The following is a 20,100-nucleotide window of genomic DNA, read 5'->3' on the forward strand; positions in this document are numbered from 1 at the left end:
TGACACTTCCATCACAAATAAGAAAAGGGTTTTGCCACAGTCGTAGTGCAGTTATGTAAAAGTTGGGGAGTTGTACCTGTAGTAACTTAAATGTGTTTTATTCTGCAGACACTGATTCAGCTGCAGTCTACTCAGCATCGAGAACTGGAGACGTCAGTTATGGACCAACAACCATCACATCAAGGAGGCCCAGGTACAGCTGCTCTGTGACAGAGCCAAGCTAGCTGCTGTTTGCAGCCATCATGCTAAGCTAAGCTAACCAATCACATCCTGAGTGAAGCTCAGTCCCAGTTCATATTTACCAGTGTGAACTGGGACTGAGTGATGCAGAGAGGTGCAGGTTGGAGGTCTTGATTGAACTCCAAAGCTTGTAATCATGTTTCCTGTTGTTTGAACTGTGTGTGTTTGTGTTCAGACTTTAAACCAGAGCCAGACATCGTCTACTCTTCACTGAAGTATCCACCAGTCCAACCACTGACGTCCAGCTGCTGCTCTCTGACTGCTCCCCCAGCACCTCACACCACAGACCATCCATGTGTTAAAAAGTTTGTCATATGTTTGAATGTTTGATGTATTTTTCATACTGAATTAGATTTAAACAATTAAACAAACCAAATCTGATCTTATTTTAAGTTGGATTATAAAATCTTCTGTTCTCAGTAGCTTCAGTGTTATTAAACTTCATAAATGTTTGTTGGCTTCAGCTTCTCTGCAGGATTAATAAAAGATAAACTTTTGCTCTGTGGTTCTGTGGGTTTCACTGAGGTGTGAGATGATAATTTGACTTTTGGTCGGGTTTGGTTGTGGCTAACCGATTTGCTTCTGTTCATATGCAGAAACAAAGAATAAGTTTAAACTGCACAGAGATGCTTCAGTGTGAGTTTGAGACTGGAGACTTCTTATTTCAGACACCCAGAAACCAACAAGCAGCTACTGAGAGAGATTTTTATTGTCTGATAAACTGCAAACTCCTGAGCTGTGTCCCCAGACTTCCTCTGAACAGCTTTTTAGATTTGATATAAATAAAAATAACAGTTTTGAGGTGTGCCTTTGAATACGAGGTTTGCTTTCCCAGTTCATATTATACTTCCTTATATTTTAAAAGACAGCAGTTAAAACTTTCAAACAAATATGCCTTTTTACTGAAGAAAGAGCAGCTGTACCTCTGGGCCTGTTGGTCTGGCAGCTCTCTGTCCATAACTGATGGCAGCTCAGTGCAGCTCATCTTTCCTGTTTGAGACAAACACCCACCAGTTATGTTGGCCTTTGTCATTAAAACCAGAAGAAGAAAAAAACACATGGTACAAAACAGACCCACACTTTGTACACACTTTGTACCCTCAGTTCAGTGGAAGTGAGGAAGTAGCTGCTGTGGTTCATGTGCAGAGGTTAAAATATATCAGACTGTTTATGTTGTTACAAATGCTGAAACTATAATTATTAAGTAGTTATTGAAGTTTACAGTGAAGGTTTTCATCACATTAGACGTGCTAACTTTAACTTACACAACAATTCACAACCAGGCATCTTTATGAAACCACAGAAGAAGAACAACAAGTGAGACAAAGTTTATTGATCCTGCAGAGAAATAGATCAGTGCTGATGATAGCAGGACCACACATTTAATTTCATTCTCATACATGAGCTTTTAATGTGAAAGAAACCAAGCAGGGAGGCTTTTACTTTGATGATGTGTGTCAAAGCTGAGTGCTGACTCTGTAGCTGTACGTATGGATGAAGTGAGCTGTTACATTATTGAATCCCCTCTCTGACTCTTTTATCTCGTCTTTGTTTGTTCAGCTTTTCTGGAGTATTTATGGGAACAAACTCCAGTTAAACCTTCATTTATATGATATTAATATTAACTTAACCTGATGAACTCAATAGTTTTAAGGCTCTCAGTGTTTGCTTCATGCAGCCTGCTGAACGTTGGGCTTACTGCATGCTGCTGTACTCTGCAAATACATGCAGTGTTTTAACCACAACATAGAAAATTAACTTATTAAAATGAACTGTGTGCAGAGTACCAAGCCCACTGGGAGTTCCCCAGAGACTGTGCCTCAGCTCCTGGTGCCTGTGACCTCAGGGCAACTTGGACTGACCGGCTCTGAATCTCCAGTGTGTCCCTGGCCTTAGCTGGAGTTGCCCCAGCCCCAGGCTCCAGAGTCAGCTGTGATCCCTGCACAGCCTCAGCTTGTTCACCCTGAGGATCCTGTGTAACCTGGGCCTGCCTGTCTGCCCACATCTGCTGACACCAGTCAGACACTGCTTCTCTGCCAGTGGTCAGCCCAGAGGCTGCATCTTTGCCCATGTCTGCTCATACTGGGCCCCCTCTACTCGGTGTTGTCCTGACCAGCTCATTTTCTTTGAAGTCAAGTCAGGATAGGACTGAGAACCCCAACCATGCAGAGCTGTATTGCTTCCGGCCTCCAGCCAAACCACTGGGGTCTTCACCACCATCACTGGCCACCAGAGGGTCTTCCCCACTGTCTTCAGCCTCCAACCAAGCCTTCAGTGGTGTTCCCTCACCTTTGCCAATGTTGACCTCCTGGCAGCTGTAAGAGTTGCTTGTATCAACCATGTTCTTGGGTTTTCCATTCTCCAACTCCCCTCTGTGTGTTTTTAAACTCCGTCTGTGTGTGCTCATTGCATATCCATGTGGTTCCTCCATGTTTACTGTTAGACTATTGGACACTGGGGAGCTGTCCAGTGCTGAAAATGTCACTGCTCCTGTGTCCTCAGTGGGAGTGTCCTCTGTGGGGGAGAGCAGACACTATAGTGCATAAAGCGGATGGCCAGTTTCATTCACAATGTGCAGTTCTGATCTTGGACAGTGATGTTCACACTTGATTTGGCGAGGTTACAGAAAGGAAAATGGTGACCAGCGTCAAAGCCAGGAGGAAGGAGTGGACAAGGGGAGCACACATGACCAATATGAGGCTCCTGTTACCTGGAGAAAAACCACGCAGACACGTGCTGTATGTAACATGAGAACCTTCAGGGGCCTATGATGTACCTGTGTACCAAATTTGGTTGCTCTAAAGAAATAAATACAGACTGAGATTCTGTGTGTTACAATAAAATCTGTCTTTGTGAACATCTATAGTCTCTGCCATCCACCAGGAGATGATGCAGCAGCCTCAACCTTGAATACAGGTGTGTTAAAATCCCCTGAATCCACCACTGTTCCAGCTTTGTGTGATTTCCAGTGACTGATGTCAGAGTGTTTACTGACACGCTGCACCCGACCCCTATGACACCTTCCATATGTGGTGGGCCTACAGGAGGGGTATTATTGATACTAATCTTGAATTGCTTGGTTTAGTCACATCCCCAATCACAGTGTTGTCACCAATATTATGAGATGATGACCATAAAATCCAAACTGGATGATTCCAAACTAAAGCCAAAGTCTCTCTGCTCGCTCTTCCAGAAAACGACACGCCCCGTTTGTCTCAGTCTTTACTGCCCTTTCAATGATTCATCAGTACACGGGCTCAGTGAAGGGGATAGTGCAGCAGCTTGACTCAGCTATGATGATGTGGTGTTTAAGTGCTGCTGAGTGTATGAATGGTGGAGTCGTGTTTCCTAATGTTTGATTCATGGAGCTGCATCTTTGATCATTTTGGTCACATGGTTCTGAGCTCTTCTTTACTGTACAGGGCATTTAATTTCAAATCAATACAGGAAGTGCATATTTTTCATATATAAATAATAATGTTGGAGATAATCAGGAAATTGAAAAAGCCTGTTAGTGTCAGAGAAAATATTTATTATCATTTATGAGATGAGAAAACAACATTAATGTTATCACATGAGTGCTGGTTTATAACAATAACAAATACAACAATATTTTCCCACCTCCTCTGAGTTAATAGACTAGTTGGAGTCACTGTGGGTGTTCTCACACGTTATCACGAGCCCGTGAGCACAATTTAAAACTGCGAGTCCTCCTGTTCATATTAGAAGTATTAGAGCCTGATCAGGAAGCTGCACTCTCTGTAACCCTCACAGTCTCCACAGTTTATGTCTGAAAACATATTTAAGATGATTTCTATCCACCATTAAATAAAACAGATCCATTTCATGAGAAACTGCGCATGCTCAGTGTGCTGTTTATTTATTTAAAGTACTGAAACAGTATTGGTTACATCTACATCGCCCTCTAGTGCTCATATGTGAAAGGATGATGTTAATATAAAAGCTGAATCTCCGGGTGTGTCAGTCCGTCTCTGCTCATGAAGGTTTCTGACTGAGAGACGTGACCGGCCAAAATAAGACCTGCTCCAAATCTTCAGCATACAATTATAATTCATTCATTCGTTCATGAATTATAATTGTATTTCCGTTTCCTGCCATGAGCTGCTGCAATGTTTCGTATTTTCAACTCCAGGCTGAGACGCACAGCTGGATTCTTTCCAGCTGTTGTTTCGCAGGAAGGACGGAGATTTAAAGATGATCGTTAATTATTATCATCATTTTATGTTTTTCTTCAAGTGATGGATGGAGGGAAATTTTACTGCAGTCACAGAAACTCGGAGGATGAAAGGAGTTCTTCTGGATCACAGCAGCTAAATGTGTCACATGGTTTAATTCATAGGTTACGGCACAGGTTTATGACTGTGGTGTATCGATCACATAGTGAGTGCTCTATAATTTGATCACAGGGTTGGAGCGGAAAATACCGCAGTGGTATGCGTTGCCATGGAGATATAATTTCCACATCAGCGGTGGAGGAGCAGAAGCTGAAACGGGATGCTCAGAAATCACCATACTGTCGGATAATACCGCAGACAGGTGCTGGTTAGCGCGGTGCTGCCTCACAGCAAGTAGTCCTGGGTTCGAATCCACCTTGGTGGAGTTTGCGTGTTCTCCACGTGTCAGCGTGGGTTTCCTCCCACAGTCCACAGACATGCAACTGGTGGGCGTGCCTGTGAGTGTGAATGGTTGTCTGCCTGCAACATACGACCTGTGCAGGGTGCACCCTGCCTCTAATGGCCCGTGACAGCGGGGACAGGCTCCAGCTGTGAACAGGATGACCGGAGGAGAATGATGGACACCGCACAGGTATGAATGGCGCTCTGGCCGAGCTTAGTCATAGTTCGCTGTCTGGTCCAGATTGATCTGTAAACCTGTTTGAAATAGTCGAAGGCGTCTTACTGTGCCGATTCATTTTAATGTGTTTAAATCATATGTTGTGATGTGTTGCTGATTTCTGTCTTTTTTGTGTGAATTGTTTTGGGGAAAATGAAGTATACATTTGTGTTACTGAAACTAAGCAGCTCAGTACAGCTTAGTGCAGATTAAACTGGTCAGTTTGCAGCATGGTGGTCAGGTTTACAGTGACCCCCCCCCCCCCCCCCCCCCCCCCCCCCCCCCCACACACACACCACACACACACAGACATCTACATGTAATGTTACTAGAACAGATCAGGACCAGCACAGATCTTTGTATAAGAGCTGCTGGTTAGACTGAGTCAGTGAATTTGAGTTTTTATAAAATCTTTGTTGTGTTTTCTGGCTGAAAATCAGTCGTTTAACTGATGAAACATCAGCTTGTTGACTTCATCTGACTTTAACAAACGCTTTAACAAAAGCTTTAACAGATGCTTAATCAGACTCTGTGTGTACAAACAGCCACAGGAAAGCAGTCCAGTGCTGTGATGCATAGATAGAGAGCACTTAGCTGTAGAAGGAAGTGAATGAGTAAATGCAAACACGTGAGTGCTCAGTCCATTTACTGCACACAGAGCAGGTGGGCCTGAATCACAGTGTGTGGAGACTTCATGTCAAATTTTAAGTTTGACTGTTTATTAACTTATGTATATTTATCTATATCACATTAATGTTGGTGAATTCTAGTAAAATGACCCTTTAATTTCTGTGGACTCCTTCAGCAGATGAAACCTCACCGCCCGGTGAGGAGATATTTTAATTACTGTTTTTACATATATCAGCACACTGGATTGACTTTAGGTTCACAACTGCAGATTTATAATTACCTTGGTTTATTTATTCTAACATTCAGCATGCATATCAGCCACATATAAAATGAAAAATCAGCTGTAAAGTAGTGCAGGTCATGATGAAGATCTGAATGAATTTCTAATGCAAACGAATCATAAATAAAGAAACTGATCAGCATTAAAATTCACACGAATAAAGGAACACGTCATGATTGCAGGTAAAAACCTGCTGGAGCTTCACTTCTCTAACGTTCGTGGCAAAATCACACGTACACGCTGCAACTGTTTTAAAATGCAGAGTATAGTTTTAAATTGTGATGTTATTAAGCTTTACATAACTAGGACACACACACACACACACACACACACACACATATCAAAAATATTGCAGGCTGTTTTTCGTCCGTTGAACAGAAATCAGCGAAGAAGGAGGAGCCTTACAATAAACCTGAGCGCGGTGCCAGCACACCTGCAGCGGTGGCTGCTTGCAGACCTCTGCTGTCTTACCTGTGGAGGATCTTTGCTTTGTTTGGATCCAGCTGTTACACCGTCGGTGCACAGCTGGACCTGCTCACTGGATCGTCTCAGACCGGGTTTCCATTATCAACACTGCCGTTGTTCCAACGTTAAAGACTAATTCTGGAGTTGGAATTGTGGGGAAAAAGTTGCATTGCATTTTTTTGGAGGAGGCGATTTCAAACGCAATTTTAGGCATCACAGCAAATATCAACAAACTGTTTCTGCGCACTTTCTCACAAAACCTGTCTGCTGTTTTCCCAGAGACAAAACGTTAATGCGCGACACATGAGAGAGACTCGAGGAAGAGGACGGAGAGGAAGATGAGAGCTTCTTTTCAAAGGTGAGTGCGGCTCAGCAAATGACAAAAGTGGAAATTTAGTACTCTCCTCACATCTGTGATAATGTTACTAGATTACAGCGCAAAGTGAGCCAAAGGCCAAGGATTAACTGAACCACTGGCTCATCTTACCCCTGCCAAAAGCCAATAACTTATGCTAAGAATGTATAAAATTCTCCACAAAATGAGAAATAACATTTCCATACTGGATTTTAAAATCCAGAATTTAATTTTTTGAGCACTTGGTTCATTTTTTTTATTTTCTGTTTGTTTTTGACAAAGCAAAAAACAAAAAAGGCTCATTTTTTAAGTTTTTGTTTACCAATTCTGAAATGGTAATTTTCCAATTTTTGTTTTCTGATTCCTAAACAAAAATCGAACAATTTTGAAAAAAGAACACAATTTATACCCTCACCTTAAAGTTATCGTTTCTCAGTGGCAAATAAAAGAAAATCAAACCATACCCAGCTGGGTTTGTGTTATTTTAGGTAACCTAAATTTAAATTTTGGAAAAATAAATTGTTTTGCCCGTTTTAATACTGGAAAAAATAGACACTTTACCCTGTGAACTGGTTCATGTTACTTCGTGCCCGGGGCAAACTGAACCCCTGGAGCACTTTTTATTATGTGGCTCATCTTACCCCCACTCTCCCCTACTGACTGAGCTCTATTTTATTCATAATTCCTTCATTCTCAGAAACAGCAGATTAAAATAAAATATAACATCCAGATTAAACAAAACTAAATAGAAACAAACTTTGTTAAAGGCGAGAATCACGACAAAATCAAATGAAGTGATTCGCGTTTTGTACATTTGGACTGTCCGACACTCCGTAATACGTCACAGTGACGAAAGTTTGGCTGTAAACTAATAGCTAAGCGTTAAATCTGCTCTCAAAGTCTGTGAATTAAATTTAAGTTGAACCCTAAAATTAAGTTGAAGTCAGGTTTTAAACTGAAGTCCTGTTTTTGTCTGGAAACACTCACAGACTCAGATTTGAGAAGGACGCAGGACGGAAATGACGGATGTAACGGTTTCACTGCGCTGCTTCTCTCTGCTGTGTGTCTTCATGTGTCTCTCTGCAGGTTTGCTACAAACCAAACTTTGTTTCTTTCTGAGATTATGAAGAACACGATGATCAGTCACACGTTAATGTGTCCCAAAGACTCCGCTGGTGTGCAGCGGGACGGCCGTGCAGCCCATGGCGGTCCGTTTTAACATAAAGTCCATTTCACCACACTTACAATCCAGATATCTGAAACAGATTTATGAATAGACCTATTAGTAAATTAAGATATGTCTAATTACAGTCTGATCTAGTAGAAATTACGTCAGATTTACCATTGAGTTGAATGGAGGCTTCAATGCAGCATATCTTCAACGAATTACTGACTATCTGAAACTCACATTTCAGATATCTACAATTAAATTATGACTAGTTATGAAGTTAATTTGAGATATTTTTGAGATATTACTTTTTTTTGACCAGTCATAATTCTAATTAAAGATATATATATATATATATATATATATATGAGGCCGTTTTGACATAAAATCCGTTTGTCTGATTCTCCGTAATTACATTTCAGATATCTAAAACTGCATTTTGACTATCCAGAATGGTGATTTAAAATATCTGCATTTACATTTTGACTAGTAAAAATAATAATTCAACATATCTTCAATTACGTTTTGACAAGTAAAATTTCCTTTGAAGATATCTCAAATGACGTCACCGGATTGGTCACTTGAAGGGGCACACATCCGTAATTACAATTTAAGATATCTAAAAACGTAATTATGACTAGTCAAAATTATATTTTTAGATCTCTGAATTAAGCGATTGCGGGTAAGCCCCCTTGTGCTGAACTGAGCTGTCCAAACAATTGCCTGTATAGAACTTCAGGCGGCTGCAGCGGCGCCGTCAGGGGCGGACTGGGGTTGAAATTCAGCCCGGGAGCTTGGTTTGGAGAGGCTTTTTATTTGATTGTGCAACAGAAAATTCATAATCTTTAAAACTAAAGAGCTTTAATTGTTTTATTTTAGCAGCATTAAAACAGCTGTGTGTGTGTATTTAAAGACAAAGTGACACAATATGTATTTGTTCTATTACAAACGCATTTAATCAACTTTTAATTGTTTTAACACAAAAACAAATGTACAAAACACTGCAAACAAATCTACCAAACAGACCCATAATAATAATAATTTATTATATATTTTGAAGCTGCAGCAGGATGCAGAGTGGAGCCACTGAAAGTGAAAGTGAAATTTAATTGTAGATATCTGAAATGTGTGTTTCAGATTGTAGATATCTTGAATTGAAGCCTCTGTTCTATGGCAGGTCGTTTTAACATAAAATCTGATTCACCACACTTTCACTCCAGATATCTGAAACTGATTCATGACTAGACATATTAGTGATTGGAGATATCTCTGATTATATTCTGACTGGTCAAAATGACGTCAGATTGAGTTGAATGGAGGCTTCACTTCAACATATCTATAATGAGTTACTGACTAACTTTAAATGTGTCCAGTTGAAGACAGTTCAGAGTTGCAGTTCTAATTAGGTGCCAACGCAAAGAAATACAATCAAGCTGGGCGGTAACTCCTTCAGTCAGCAGCAGTGTGATTTAAGGCCTTACACACTGGACGTGTAAATTTCACGCAAATGTTTTGTGCATTAAAAATATTCGCCTGTTCTAATGCAGCCGTTCACACCGACCGCATCATTTCACAGGACAAATTTGCGGCATTTATTTTTTCAGATCAAGTTCAATTTTTCTGACTTTCGCAAGCGAACAAACAGATCTGACCAATCAGAGTGCTGCATTTAGCACATGTGAGGTCATAGCTCAAAACAACACACACCGAATTACTGAATAACAGAGATGTAGGAACGGTAAAAAAATAATTAAAAAATGAGCTTCACTCTGACTTTGACCTTTGACCTCTCTGCTCTGTGTCGTTTCCTCTTTCAGAGCAGAAAATCATCAACAGCTAGTCTGGACAGAACGTCACTCTGACAGGTCGAGCTCCAAACAGCAACACAATCAGAGTGGTAAAGTGGAGCAGAGCTGATCAGGGGGACCAGTATCTGCTTTTGTATCGGGATGGTCAGTTTGATCCTGATAACCAGCATCCATCTTTCAAGAACCGGGTGGATCTGAAGAACAGACAGATGAAGGATGGAGACGTGTCTGTGATCCTGAAGAACGTGATGATTAATGACACTGGAACATATGAGTGTCATGTCGTCACAGAAGAAACACACTCACCAAAATTAATCGAAAGCATCACCCTGAGAGTTGTTGCTCCTCCAGGTGAGTGAGCAGAGTTCAGTGTGTCTGTGATCAGAGGTGAAGCTGCTTCCTGGTTGTTGATGTTTGTTTCTAAAGATGTTGTTGATGAGACTTTGTAGAAAGCAGCTGGTCTGAGTGATGTGATCAGAGTGCAGTAGATAATGTCTGACAGCAGTTTGAAGAGGAAATGGATTCTGTTCTGTTCTTCACTCATCACCTACCTGACAGCTGACACCTCACACCTGTTTCTACCTGCAGGTCCAGAGGAGCTCCTGTTGGTCTGATCGTTGGTCTCTCAGTTCCTGCTCTGCTTCTTGTTGCTGCTGTTGGTGGTTTTTTCATCTACAGAAAACTGAATCTAAATCCAAAACAGATGATCTGAGCCTCCTGCTACTCTTCAGGACAAATACTGACTGTTCCTCTTCTGTCTAAGGATAAAGAGCATACATAAAAATCAGAGTCCGCTCCCCAGTCCCCAAACTACACCCCCCCCTTCAGCTTCAGTGATCATATATACACAATGAATGAGCTAAGCCATTTAGACTGCTGCATTAATCCAGCTAACAGGCAGGAGGATGCTGCTGGAACCAGGGCTGCTGAAATGGTCAGATTGGACCAATTCAGCAGCTGACACGCCCACAGGACAGCACATGGATTTGACCAATCAGAAGGAGACCTGCAGAGACATTTGATCAGGAACAGGAAGAAACATGAGAGAGTTCATCTGCCATCATCTTCTCTGTTCCTGCACGAGGAGCGACCCCCCCCCCCCCAAGAGCCTCTGGGTGGAGTTTTGAATTCAGGCCAAGAAACAAGAGCGTTATGATCTGCATATACGACGACAGGTGGAGCCAACGTGCAGGTCAGAGTGCTGCAGCACAAGAAGCAGATACAGGGCCTCCTTCCCACTGCTGCTGAACCTTTTTAAGAAGCAGATCCTCCACAGCTGCTCATCCTCCAGCAGCAACACCAACAGCTCAGCTGGCATCCACTGACTGGATGTTCTCAGTTCAGGCGCTTTACTATGCAATAACATTTAATAGGTATACCTCGCAGTTTTTAATCACAGCAAAGGAAATGTACATAAACCACTGAGATGATCAAGATCATCAGAGGCCAAACTGATGATCCTGATCATCTAGCAGGTATCAGACACATCTTCATCTTCATCTTTATCTTCAGTGTTCTTTTACAACTGATCAGCATCAGTCAGTAATTTAAAATCAGTATTGAGACAGTATCAGGATCAGTGAGTGTATTCTTTTAGCTGCATGTTAGTTTCTCAGTTTCTGTTCTTTAAAATATATATTTTTACATTTCTGCCATGTTTGTATGAAACATTCAGGAGTTCCTGTTTCAAAGACAAGTTTACAAATCAGGAAAAAATCTATATATTTTTTTAAAGATCAGAGTTTCTTCACAGCAAGTCTTCCTCCATATTCACGTCTCTGTCACTGATGTTCTCAGATTACTTTATGGTTTGTTTACTGTGAGTACATGAGTTCAGTGTTGTGTGTGTGTTACTGTATCAGCATCAGTGTTTCATCTTCAGCTGTTTGTGAGCTTTGAACCACAAACTGATCCTCATGTAGAGATCAGCAGCATCATTACTGACATCAGTACAGACGGTCAGTTATCTGCTGCTGGGCTCACTGATCAGCTGTAACTGAAGGACTGACAGTTATCACAGACAGTGTTATGAAACAAAGAAGAGACATTGGCTCCATGCAGCTCCAGATGTTCCAGATGTTTCTGTAAAACTGAACGTTTCCTTCCATTAAGGAGACTCTTCAAGCTGTTACTTCAAACATCAACTCCGTGTCACATGCTAACAATTAATTTTTTCTAGTTTTACACACTAATAAATGTTTCATTTGTTTTTGTAGCTTCTTTAATTTCTCTGATGTAATCTTCCTAAAGAGTTTAATAAAGTTTAATCTAATAACAGCTGTTTCCTGACCTGTTGAATTAGTTGATACAGATTTATCATGAAGTTGATCGAGCTAACAGCTGAAAGCACAGCTCTACACCGCACTCACTTTCATCATGTATTTAATCATTTTAATAATGGTGTTGTTGTATGGAAAATGTCAAAACTCGTTCTGAGCTCTCATGAAGATCAGTTCATTGATCAGTTCATTGATCAGTTCATTGTGTTGCTCACCTCTCAGACTGTCTGCTTCAGGCTCAGAGAAGTTTTAGTTCAGTCTGGCACATTTCACTATTAAACTGAATATTTTCTTTATTTTAACAAACACCAGCTGCTGTGTAACTGGACAATTTAAGGATTTAAAAGACAAATAATTACATTTTATGTTCATTTAAGGTGAGACACAAACTGTGGAGCAGAGCAAACAGTGATGATTGAACAGTGAAGAAATGAGTAGGTTATTATGATGATCACGTGAAAACAGCAACAATGATGTCATCTTATTCCTGGTTTAGATTAACACTGAGGTCTTTAACTGCTTCAGAGTAATAAATAAAATATTTCCTGTCCTCTCATCATGTTAATGTTAGACTTGAGTCAAAGATGCCAAACAGGTCACGGGGTCAAACCCACTGGCTGGCTCGGTTCTCCATGTGCCTGCGTGGGCTCTCCCTGTGGTACTTCAGCTTCGTCCCACAGTCCACAAACCTGCAGTTACTGCAGTTAGGCTAACTGCTGACTGACCCAATCTGGAAAAATGAGTTGGAAGATGCAGCAGATCTAATATGCAAAATAATTCTAATGATGTAGCTGATAACAGTGCTCAAAAACATGTGAGCATTGATTCATGTTAGTTGGCTAAGAATTAGCGCTGCAACTACAGACTCATTTTACCCTCAGGGTGGACGTGAGTGTGCAGAGCTGTCAGTCTGTGTCCAGGTGGACTCAGAGTCACCATGGATGGATTTACAGTCCAGCAGCTCCCTTTAGTGTCCATATCTAAAGCCTGTGGGAGGATGGTGTTAATCTAAAATGTGAATCATAGTGTTCCAGTCAGTCATCAGTGTGTCTCTGCAGCAGTGTCATTAAATGTGTTCAGAGGGCCTCAGTGTGTGAATGGTTCCAGTTCAGCTCCATAACAGCAGCGTCCCTGGTTTGATTCCTGTGTTTCAGCTCATATCTGCCTCTCTCAGGATGGATGACTTTCAGACATATATTACTTTTATTAATGTCTTTATGTAACCAGGCTCAATTACACTGTAACTGGCTGGTCCAAATAAACCTCTTCGACTCTGTGTTGTGTAGTAATGATGGACGAAGCCTTGTTTATCTTTAAGATGTGACCCTTTTTATTATCTGGATAAGAACAGAACATATACTAGTCAGGTAGGTTGGCTCAGTATGGGGCAGCTCAAACACTGCACTCTACAAAAGAACAGTACATTATAATGGCACAGACATTCATTAGCTAGCCTAGCCGGTGCATCATGCTATTATCATTGTTATAGCACTCCACACTGCAATAATCCACTTAAAGTATTCATTAGCAGTTACTCATTTATAGTGGTCATGGGTCTCATCAGTATAAAGTACCTTTTGGTTTGTCCTCATCAGAATCAAATATTATTGTTAACATGTTTCAAAATAATGGAAATTTTAGGCATATTATAAATGGGATACATGACACACAATCAGTACCAGAACAAGTTTCTTAAATGAATTTCGCAAATTTATACCATTTTCTTTGGTTGGATGTATCTGTTTTTGCTCTGTCCCACACGCTGGTCTGCTCCTTTCAAGCAGTGTAATAAGGCAGCAAATTGCACAAAATGAAAATACCTTTTAAATGTTCTCACTACTCTTACCAAATTCTTGGGTAAAACAAACCATTTTGATTTTTTTGTCTCCATATTTATTATTTCATTTAACATTTTGTGCACGTCCCTAAAACTACTGTCCACCCTGTCATCATGGAGTATTTCCCCCTTTAAGAAACCAACTAATGAAACCAGGCTGGAGCCTCTCCCAGCTGACATAGGGCAAGAGGCAGGGTACACCCTGTACAGATCACCAACCTGTCGCAGGGCCAACACAGAAGAGACAACCACTCACACCTATGGGCAATATAGAGTGACCAGTTAATCTAACCCTAGTAACTGCATGTCTTTGGACTGTGGGTGAAACTTACACAGACACGGGGAGAACAAACTCCACACAGAGAGGTCTGGGCCAAAGTGGAATCAAACCCGAACCTTCTAGATGTCATTCTAACTGTGAGGCAGCAGTGCTAACCACCACGCCACCGTGCTGCCCTCTGAAAGATTATGTTGGTCAAATGGCAACTGGACACAAGCAAACAGTCACACAACTTAAGACAAAAATGCAGAGAGTTTGCATACAATACAATGAAGAACTTAGGAAGAGACTCCCAGAGAAAACAATTTGTCAAACACTTCCTTTGTCCACCTTAGACCCTATTATACAGGGGTTGGACAATGAAACTGAAACACCTGGTTTTAGACCACAATAATTTATTAGTATGGTGTAGGGCCTCCTTTTGCGGCCAATACAGCGTCAGTTCGTCTTGGGAATGACATAAACAAGTCCTGCACAGTGGTCAGAGGGATTTTAAGCCATTCTTCTTGCAGGATAGTTTCCAGGTCACGACGTGATGCTGGTGGAGGAAAACATTTCCTGACTCACTCCTCCAAAACACCCCAAAGTGGCTCAATAATATTTAGATCTGGTGACTGTGCAGGCCATGGGAGATGTTCAACTTCACTTTCATGTTCATCAAACCAATCTTTCACCAGTCTTGCTGTGTGTATTGGTGCATTGTCATCCTGATACACGGCACCACCTTCAGGATACAATGTTTGAAACATTGGATGCACATGGTCCTCCAGAATGGTTCGGTAGTCCTTGGCAGTGACGCATCCATATAGCACAAGTATTGGGCCACGGGAATGCATGATATGGCAGCCCAAACATCACTGATCCACCCCCATGCTTCACTCTGGGCATGCAACAGTCTGGGTGGTACGCTTCTTTGGGGCTTCTCCACACCGTAACTCTCCCGGATGTGGGGAAAACAGTAAAGGTGGACTCATCAGAGAACAATACATGTTTCACATTGTCCACAGCCCAAGATTTGCGCTCCTTGCACCATTGAAACCGACGTTTGGCATTGGCACGAGCGACCAAAGGTTTGGCTATAGCAGCCCGGCCGTGTATATTGACTCTGTGGAGCTCCCGACGGACAGTTTTGGTGGAAACAGGAGAGTTGAGGTGCACGTTTAATTCTGCCGTGATTTGGGCAGCCGTGGTTTTATGTTTTTTGGATACAATCCGGGTTAGCACCCGAACATCCCTTTCAGACAGCTTCCTCTTGCTTCCACAGTTAATCCTGTTGGATGTGGTTCGTCCTTCTTGGTGGTATGCTGACATTACCCTGGATACCGTGGCTCTTGATACATCACAGAGACTTGCTGTCTTGGTCACTCTTACTGGTGCAGTGTGCAATTAATGAAGATTGGCCACCAGGCTGGTCCAATTTAGCCATGAAACCTCCCACACTAAAATGACAGGTGTTTCAGTTTCATTGTCCAACCCCTGTAGATCGTAACTGTGAAAAGAAAAAGCTTATGAATATTCATAATTATGTTTTCTAATGTTCACCTTTGTGAGAAAGTTCTTAATAAATCTACTCATGTTGGCAGTTAGCACATTTTTGTCCACCCTGTCATCTCACCATCCATCCTGTAAATTTTCAGTCTTTTGAAAATAATCAAGTTATCGTCACAAGTTAGTAAAAGCTTTTTATGTTTTCTTAATAAATGAATCACTGCCAAATAATATTGTTTGAAAAACTGATCAGATCGCGGTTTTTAGAGATTTTATTTAAAAAGGAAAACACAACGATCATAGATTCTTTGAAGAGACAAGCAATTTGCAATTATTTCACTATTTTCAAAGGCCTTATTTTACCAAATAAATATATTATTGAGCAAGGGACAAACTAGCTATCTGAAAATGTGCATTGTATAATCACGTTGGTATTAAAATGTATTTATTTTCATTTGGCTTTGTCCATGACAGGGTGGACATATTTTACAATGTGCTCATTCTTTATCTGCTTGCAGTAAATTCATAAAAGTGTCGGAGCTTGACCAACATGCATTTACAACAGCCTAAAGTCAACTTGATACAATGAATATGAAATTAGTTGGGAAATTGAAACTTTTTTGGGGGACAATTTCTGAAGTCCCAAAAGCACTTTTTGGTGATATTGACCCTCATACTCTTTATATAATGGCTAGACAGATGTTAATACTTAATAATCATGTACACTGCTGTGCGTTAAGACCCACCTCAGGCTCGTCTCTTATGATCTGGCCACATTACAACATTGCCAGTGACATTTATCCATTGCCTTTTGAGAGAGGGCGCCATTGAGCCAGTAAACCTCCACATTACATACTGTGGTTATTATGGCAAGTGGAATCACATACAACATAAACACTGTTAATTTAGACAAAGAAAGACCGCACCACCAACAGCCCCCACTGCCTCTGCACCAATAGTAAAGCTGGTGCTCAGAGGAAGAGGGCGGGGCTTTACTTGGTGTCAGTGAGAGAAATGAAAAAAAGCTCAAATGAGTGAGAAGGACGATGAAGGAAACATCTGTGCTGTGTCTGCTCTGTAAGTAGAATCTCTGTGTTTGTTTGAATTATTGACCTTTGACTGTCTGCTCTCCTGATAACTGATGATGGAGGAGAAGACATGAAAAACTAATCAGGCTGAATTCAGTTCAAACACCATGAGGACCAACTGCAGGTCTGAACTGACTCTTTATCTTTGCTCAGGAGTCCAGGAAACACAGCAGGCAGTGAAAAGCTCAAATCATTCACTGATTACATGAACACAGCTGCACAGAGGACACGTGACTTTACTGTCAGATTGGAGAGGTTCTAGATATTCTGTATATAGTCACAGTGTGGTGCACATAATCATCAGCTTAGTTGCGTTTTAGATCGTAGGCAGTGTAAACTGAAAAGTGTAAGATCCTAAATAGATGGATGGATTTAAGACGAGTTTGTGGGTCTGTCAGCTGTTTGTGTGGAGTTGTTCTTTGTGTTCACCTCAAACCAACCTGAGTGTCATTTCTCTTTAGTTCTGATCTCACTGCTGAGCTGCACAACAAACCAAGGTCAGTAACCTTCTTCTGTCACAGCTTCAACCTGATCAATGCTCACTAATATGACCTGTTTGGCTTCATGTTTCATTGTAACCCTCACAGCTCGTCTGACTGTGAGTCCCAGCAGCTCTCAGCTCTTTAAAGACTTGTGTCTCTGAGCTGTGAGGAGGACGACAGCTCTGCTGGATGGACTCTGAGGAGGAACACAAGCAAACGACAGAGGACTCAGTGTGGAGATGGGTTTGGAAAACCAGCTGGTTCTTCCTGTAACATTATTGTTTTCCCATGGGACAGTGGAGTTTACTGGTGTGAGTCCAGAGAGGGTGCCATCAGTAACATGGTTAATCTCACAGTCTCTGGTAAGCTGAGTGTGTGGAGTTAGTGTTGATGAAGCTGTGTGTAAATGGATGAAATGCTGTAGTTTGTCTCTGTGTTGAGGTGGATCAGTGATCCTGCAGAGTCCTGTCCTCCCTGTGATGGAGGGAGATGACGTCACTCTGCTCTGTCAAACAAAGACCACTCCCTCCAACCTCCCAGCTGCTTTCTATAAAGATGGCTCCCTCATCAGGAAGCAGCCTACAGGTCACATGACCATCCAGCATGTTTCCAGGTCTGATGAAGGCCTCTACAAGTGTGACATCAGCGGTCATGGAGAGTCTCCATCCAGCTGGATCACTGTCACAGGTGACACACTCACCTGTCTGTGTTTCTGCAGGTTTCAACATTCACAATGTGACCAGAACTTAATGACTGTGTTTGCTTTATTTTAGAGAGACCACCACCACACCTCCACCTACATCCACACCTCATCCTACATCCGCTTCTCCTTCTGTTCTCTCTGTGTTGTCCTCTGTTGGATCAGTCTGTGTTGTGGTTCTACTGGTGTTACTGGTTCTGCTGGTGAGACGATGTGTTCACAGGAAACCTGAAGGTGAGACTCAGACTTCCTGATCTTTTATGGATCAGTTTGTTTAGTAGAATAAAGCACATTCTAATTATGATCACATGGTTCATACAGATACCGAAATCCCCGTCCAGTTTCTTACATCAGTTTCCTGTTGGACTCTTTATTAATATTATTGCCATTAATTCTTTCATTTCAGCAGATCATGAAGAAACTATAGGAGATGATGTCATAGATAAAATCACATATGGTGACATCAAAATATCAAATCGGCAACAACAGCCAATCAGAGAACACAGAGGTAACCACTTTTTAACTAACTGTTCTGTGTGCACATGTTTACAGGTGGTGGTTGATCAAAGTTCAGGGAAGTGTGGACATTTTTATAATGCCAGGAGATTTGTTAATATACATGAGCATCATTAGAATAGCAAATATTTTAAAAACAAAATAAAAACAACCAAACAAAAAGAGAGAGGTTAAGGACATCTTAATTTACAGGAAAACTACTGTAGACAAGACCTTTTTGCTCCACTCTGAAGCCTGATTTCACAAAGTATCCTTTCTCGTGTAAACAAGAGGCCAAAACGCATCAAAACTTTACCGTTTTCATCTAAAAATGTTCTAGCCTTTGATTTTTATGATGTCATAGAGAGGGAACATCCAATATGATCATCACAGGTGCAAAACCTCCACCAGCCTGCTACTTCACGTAGTCTTGGTAGTCAGCTTCCAGGGGCTCAGGTCTCCATGTTAGCCATGATCTTATGGTTCAGGTCAGCTGCTCTGGTATTCAGCGTACTAGCTGTTACTATTGGGGCTTGGTACCCAGTCTCACTACATTACAGCTCTACACGGTGCTGAATCTGCAGTGGTTCAAATCAGGAAAATTTACAGTTGGTTTACTTCATTCAGAGCTATTTAAAAGAACCTTTCTGTCTACCACAGAGAACATTTCATCATCTACACCACACATTACCAATGGTGCACCACAAGGTTCAGTCTTTGGTCCTAATTTATTTTCTGTCCGTAACTCACTTGGTCAGACTTCACCACTATCAAAGACATTTTTACTAATAAATAGGATATTGCCATAAATTCAGGGTCAAGCTGGAGTGGAGGTGAAGTACAGCCAGAACAGGTCTCCAGTCTATCACAGTGTAAGGATGGAACAACTAGGGGAACTAAAAGATGCTGTGCAGAGAATAGGCTGTCAGACAGGATGACAGCAGTGCTGCTTTGAAATTAATCCAGTAATCTATAGAAAGGGAACTTCCTGGTTCCTGTTTCTAAGTTTGACTCTGAGAAATCTTCTGTGTGGGTGACACGAAGAGAGAAGCTGGAACATGGAAGCAGCAAATGTCAGAAGATTTAACATCATTTCATGATGAACTGAGTGTTTCTTCCTCACTACACCACACTGCATTTAATCATTAGGTGCAAATTTAAAAATGCAGTTAAAGTGTGAGCAGTATGAAGCTCTGTGACTGGATCTGAACTGGTCCCAGTACAGTGTGAACTGGGACTGTGTGATGCAGAGAGGTGCAGGTTGGAGGTCTTGATTGAACTCCAAAGCTTGTAATCATGTTTCCTGTTGTTTGAACTGTGTGTGTTTGTGTTCAGACTTTAAACCAGAGCCAGACGTCGTCTACTCTTCACTGAAGTATCCACCAGTCCAACCACTGACGTCCAGCTGCTGCTCTCTGACTGCTCCCCCAGCTCCTGACACCAGAGTACAGTCAAACCTTTTCTTGCTTTTTTTTAATTTCTTAAAGTTTATTTTAATGATCAATCAGTGATAATATCAATTATAATTACCTTGCTCTTGTTCCTCTGGCAGCAGTTGAGTTTCTTGAGGTGTCTGAATCAGTGTTTGTTCTCACTTCCTTCTCTCACATGGTTCTGTGGGTTTCACTGAGGAGTCAAACTGAGTATTTGC

At 41.4% G+C, this 20,100-nt stretch overlaps 1 protein-coding gene across 1 annotated transcript in view; it reads left to right on the forward strand.

Annotated features, from left to right (window-relative positions):
- The window catches only part of LOC115776624 (polymeric immunoglobulin receptor-like), a 100,743-nt gene that overhangs the window by 16,814 nt on the left and 63,829 nt on the right, over window positions 1-20,100 (forward strand). The window contains exons 5-7 of the mRNA XM_030724350.1: window positions 2,171-2,196; window positions 9,833-10,084; window positions 10,934-10,975. Coding sequence (XP_030580210.1) covers window positions 2,171-2,196; window positions 9,833-10,084; window positions 10,934-10,975 — 320 coding nt within the window. The remainder of the gene's footprint in view (window positions 1-2,170; window positions 2,197-9,832; window positions 10,085-10,933; window positions 10,976-20,100) is intronic.

The sequence above is a fragment of the Archocentrus centrarchus genome, unplaced genomic scaffold, assembly GCF_007364275.1.
Source record: "Archocentrus centrarchus isolate MPI-CPG fArcCen1 unplaced genomic scaffold, fArcCen1 scaffold_35_ctg1, whole genome shotgun sequence".
Taxonomy (NCBI): Eukaryota; Metazoa; Chordata; class Actinopteri; order Cichliformes; family Cichlidae; genus Archocentrus; species Archocentrus centrarchus.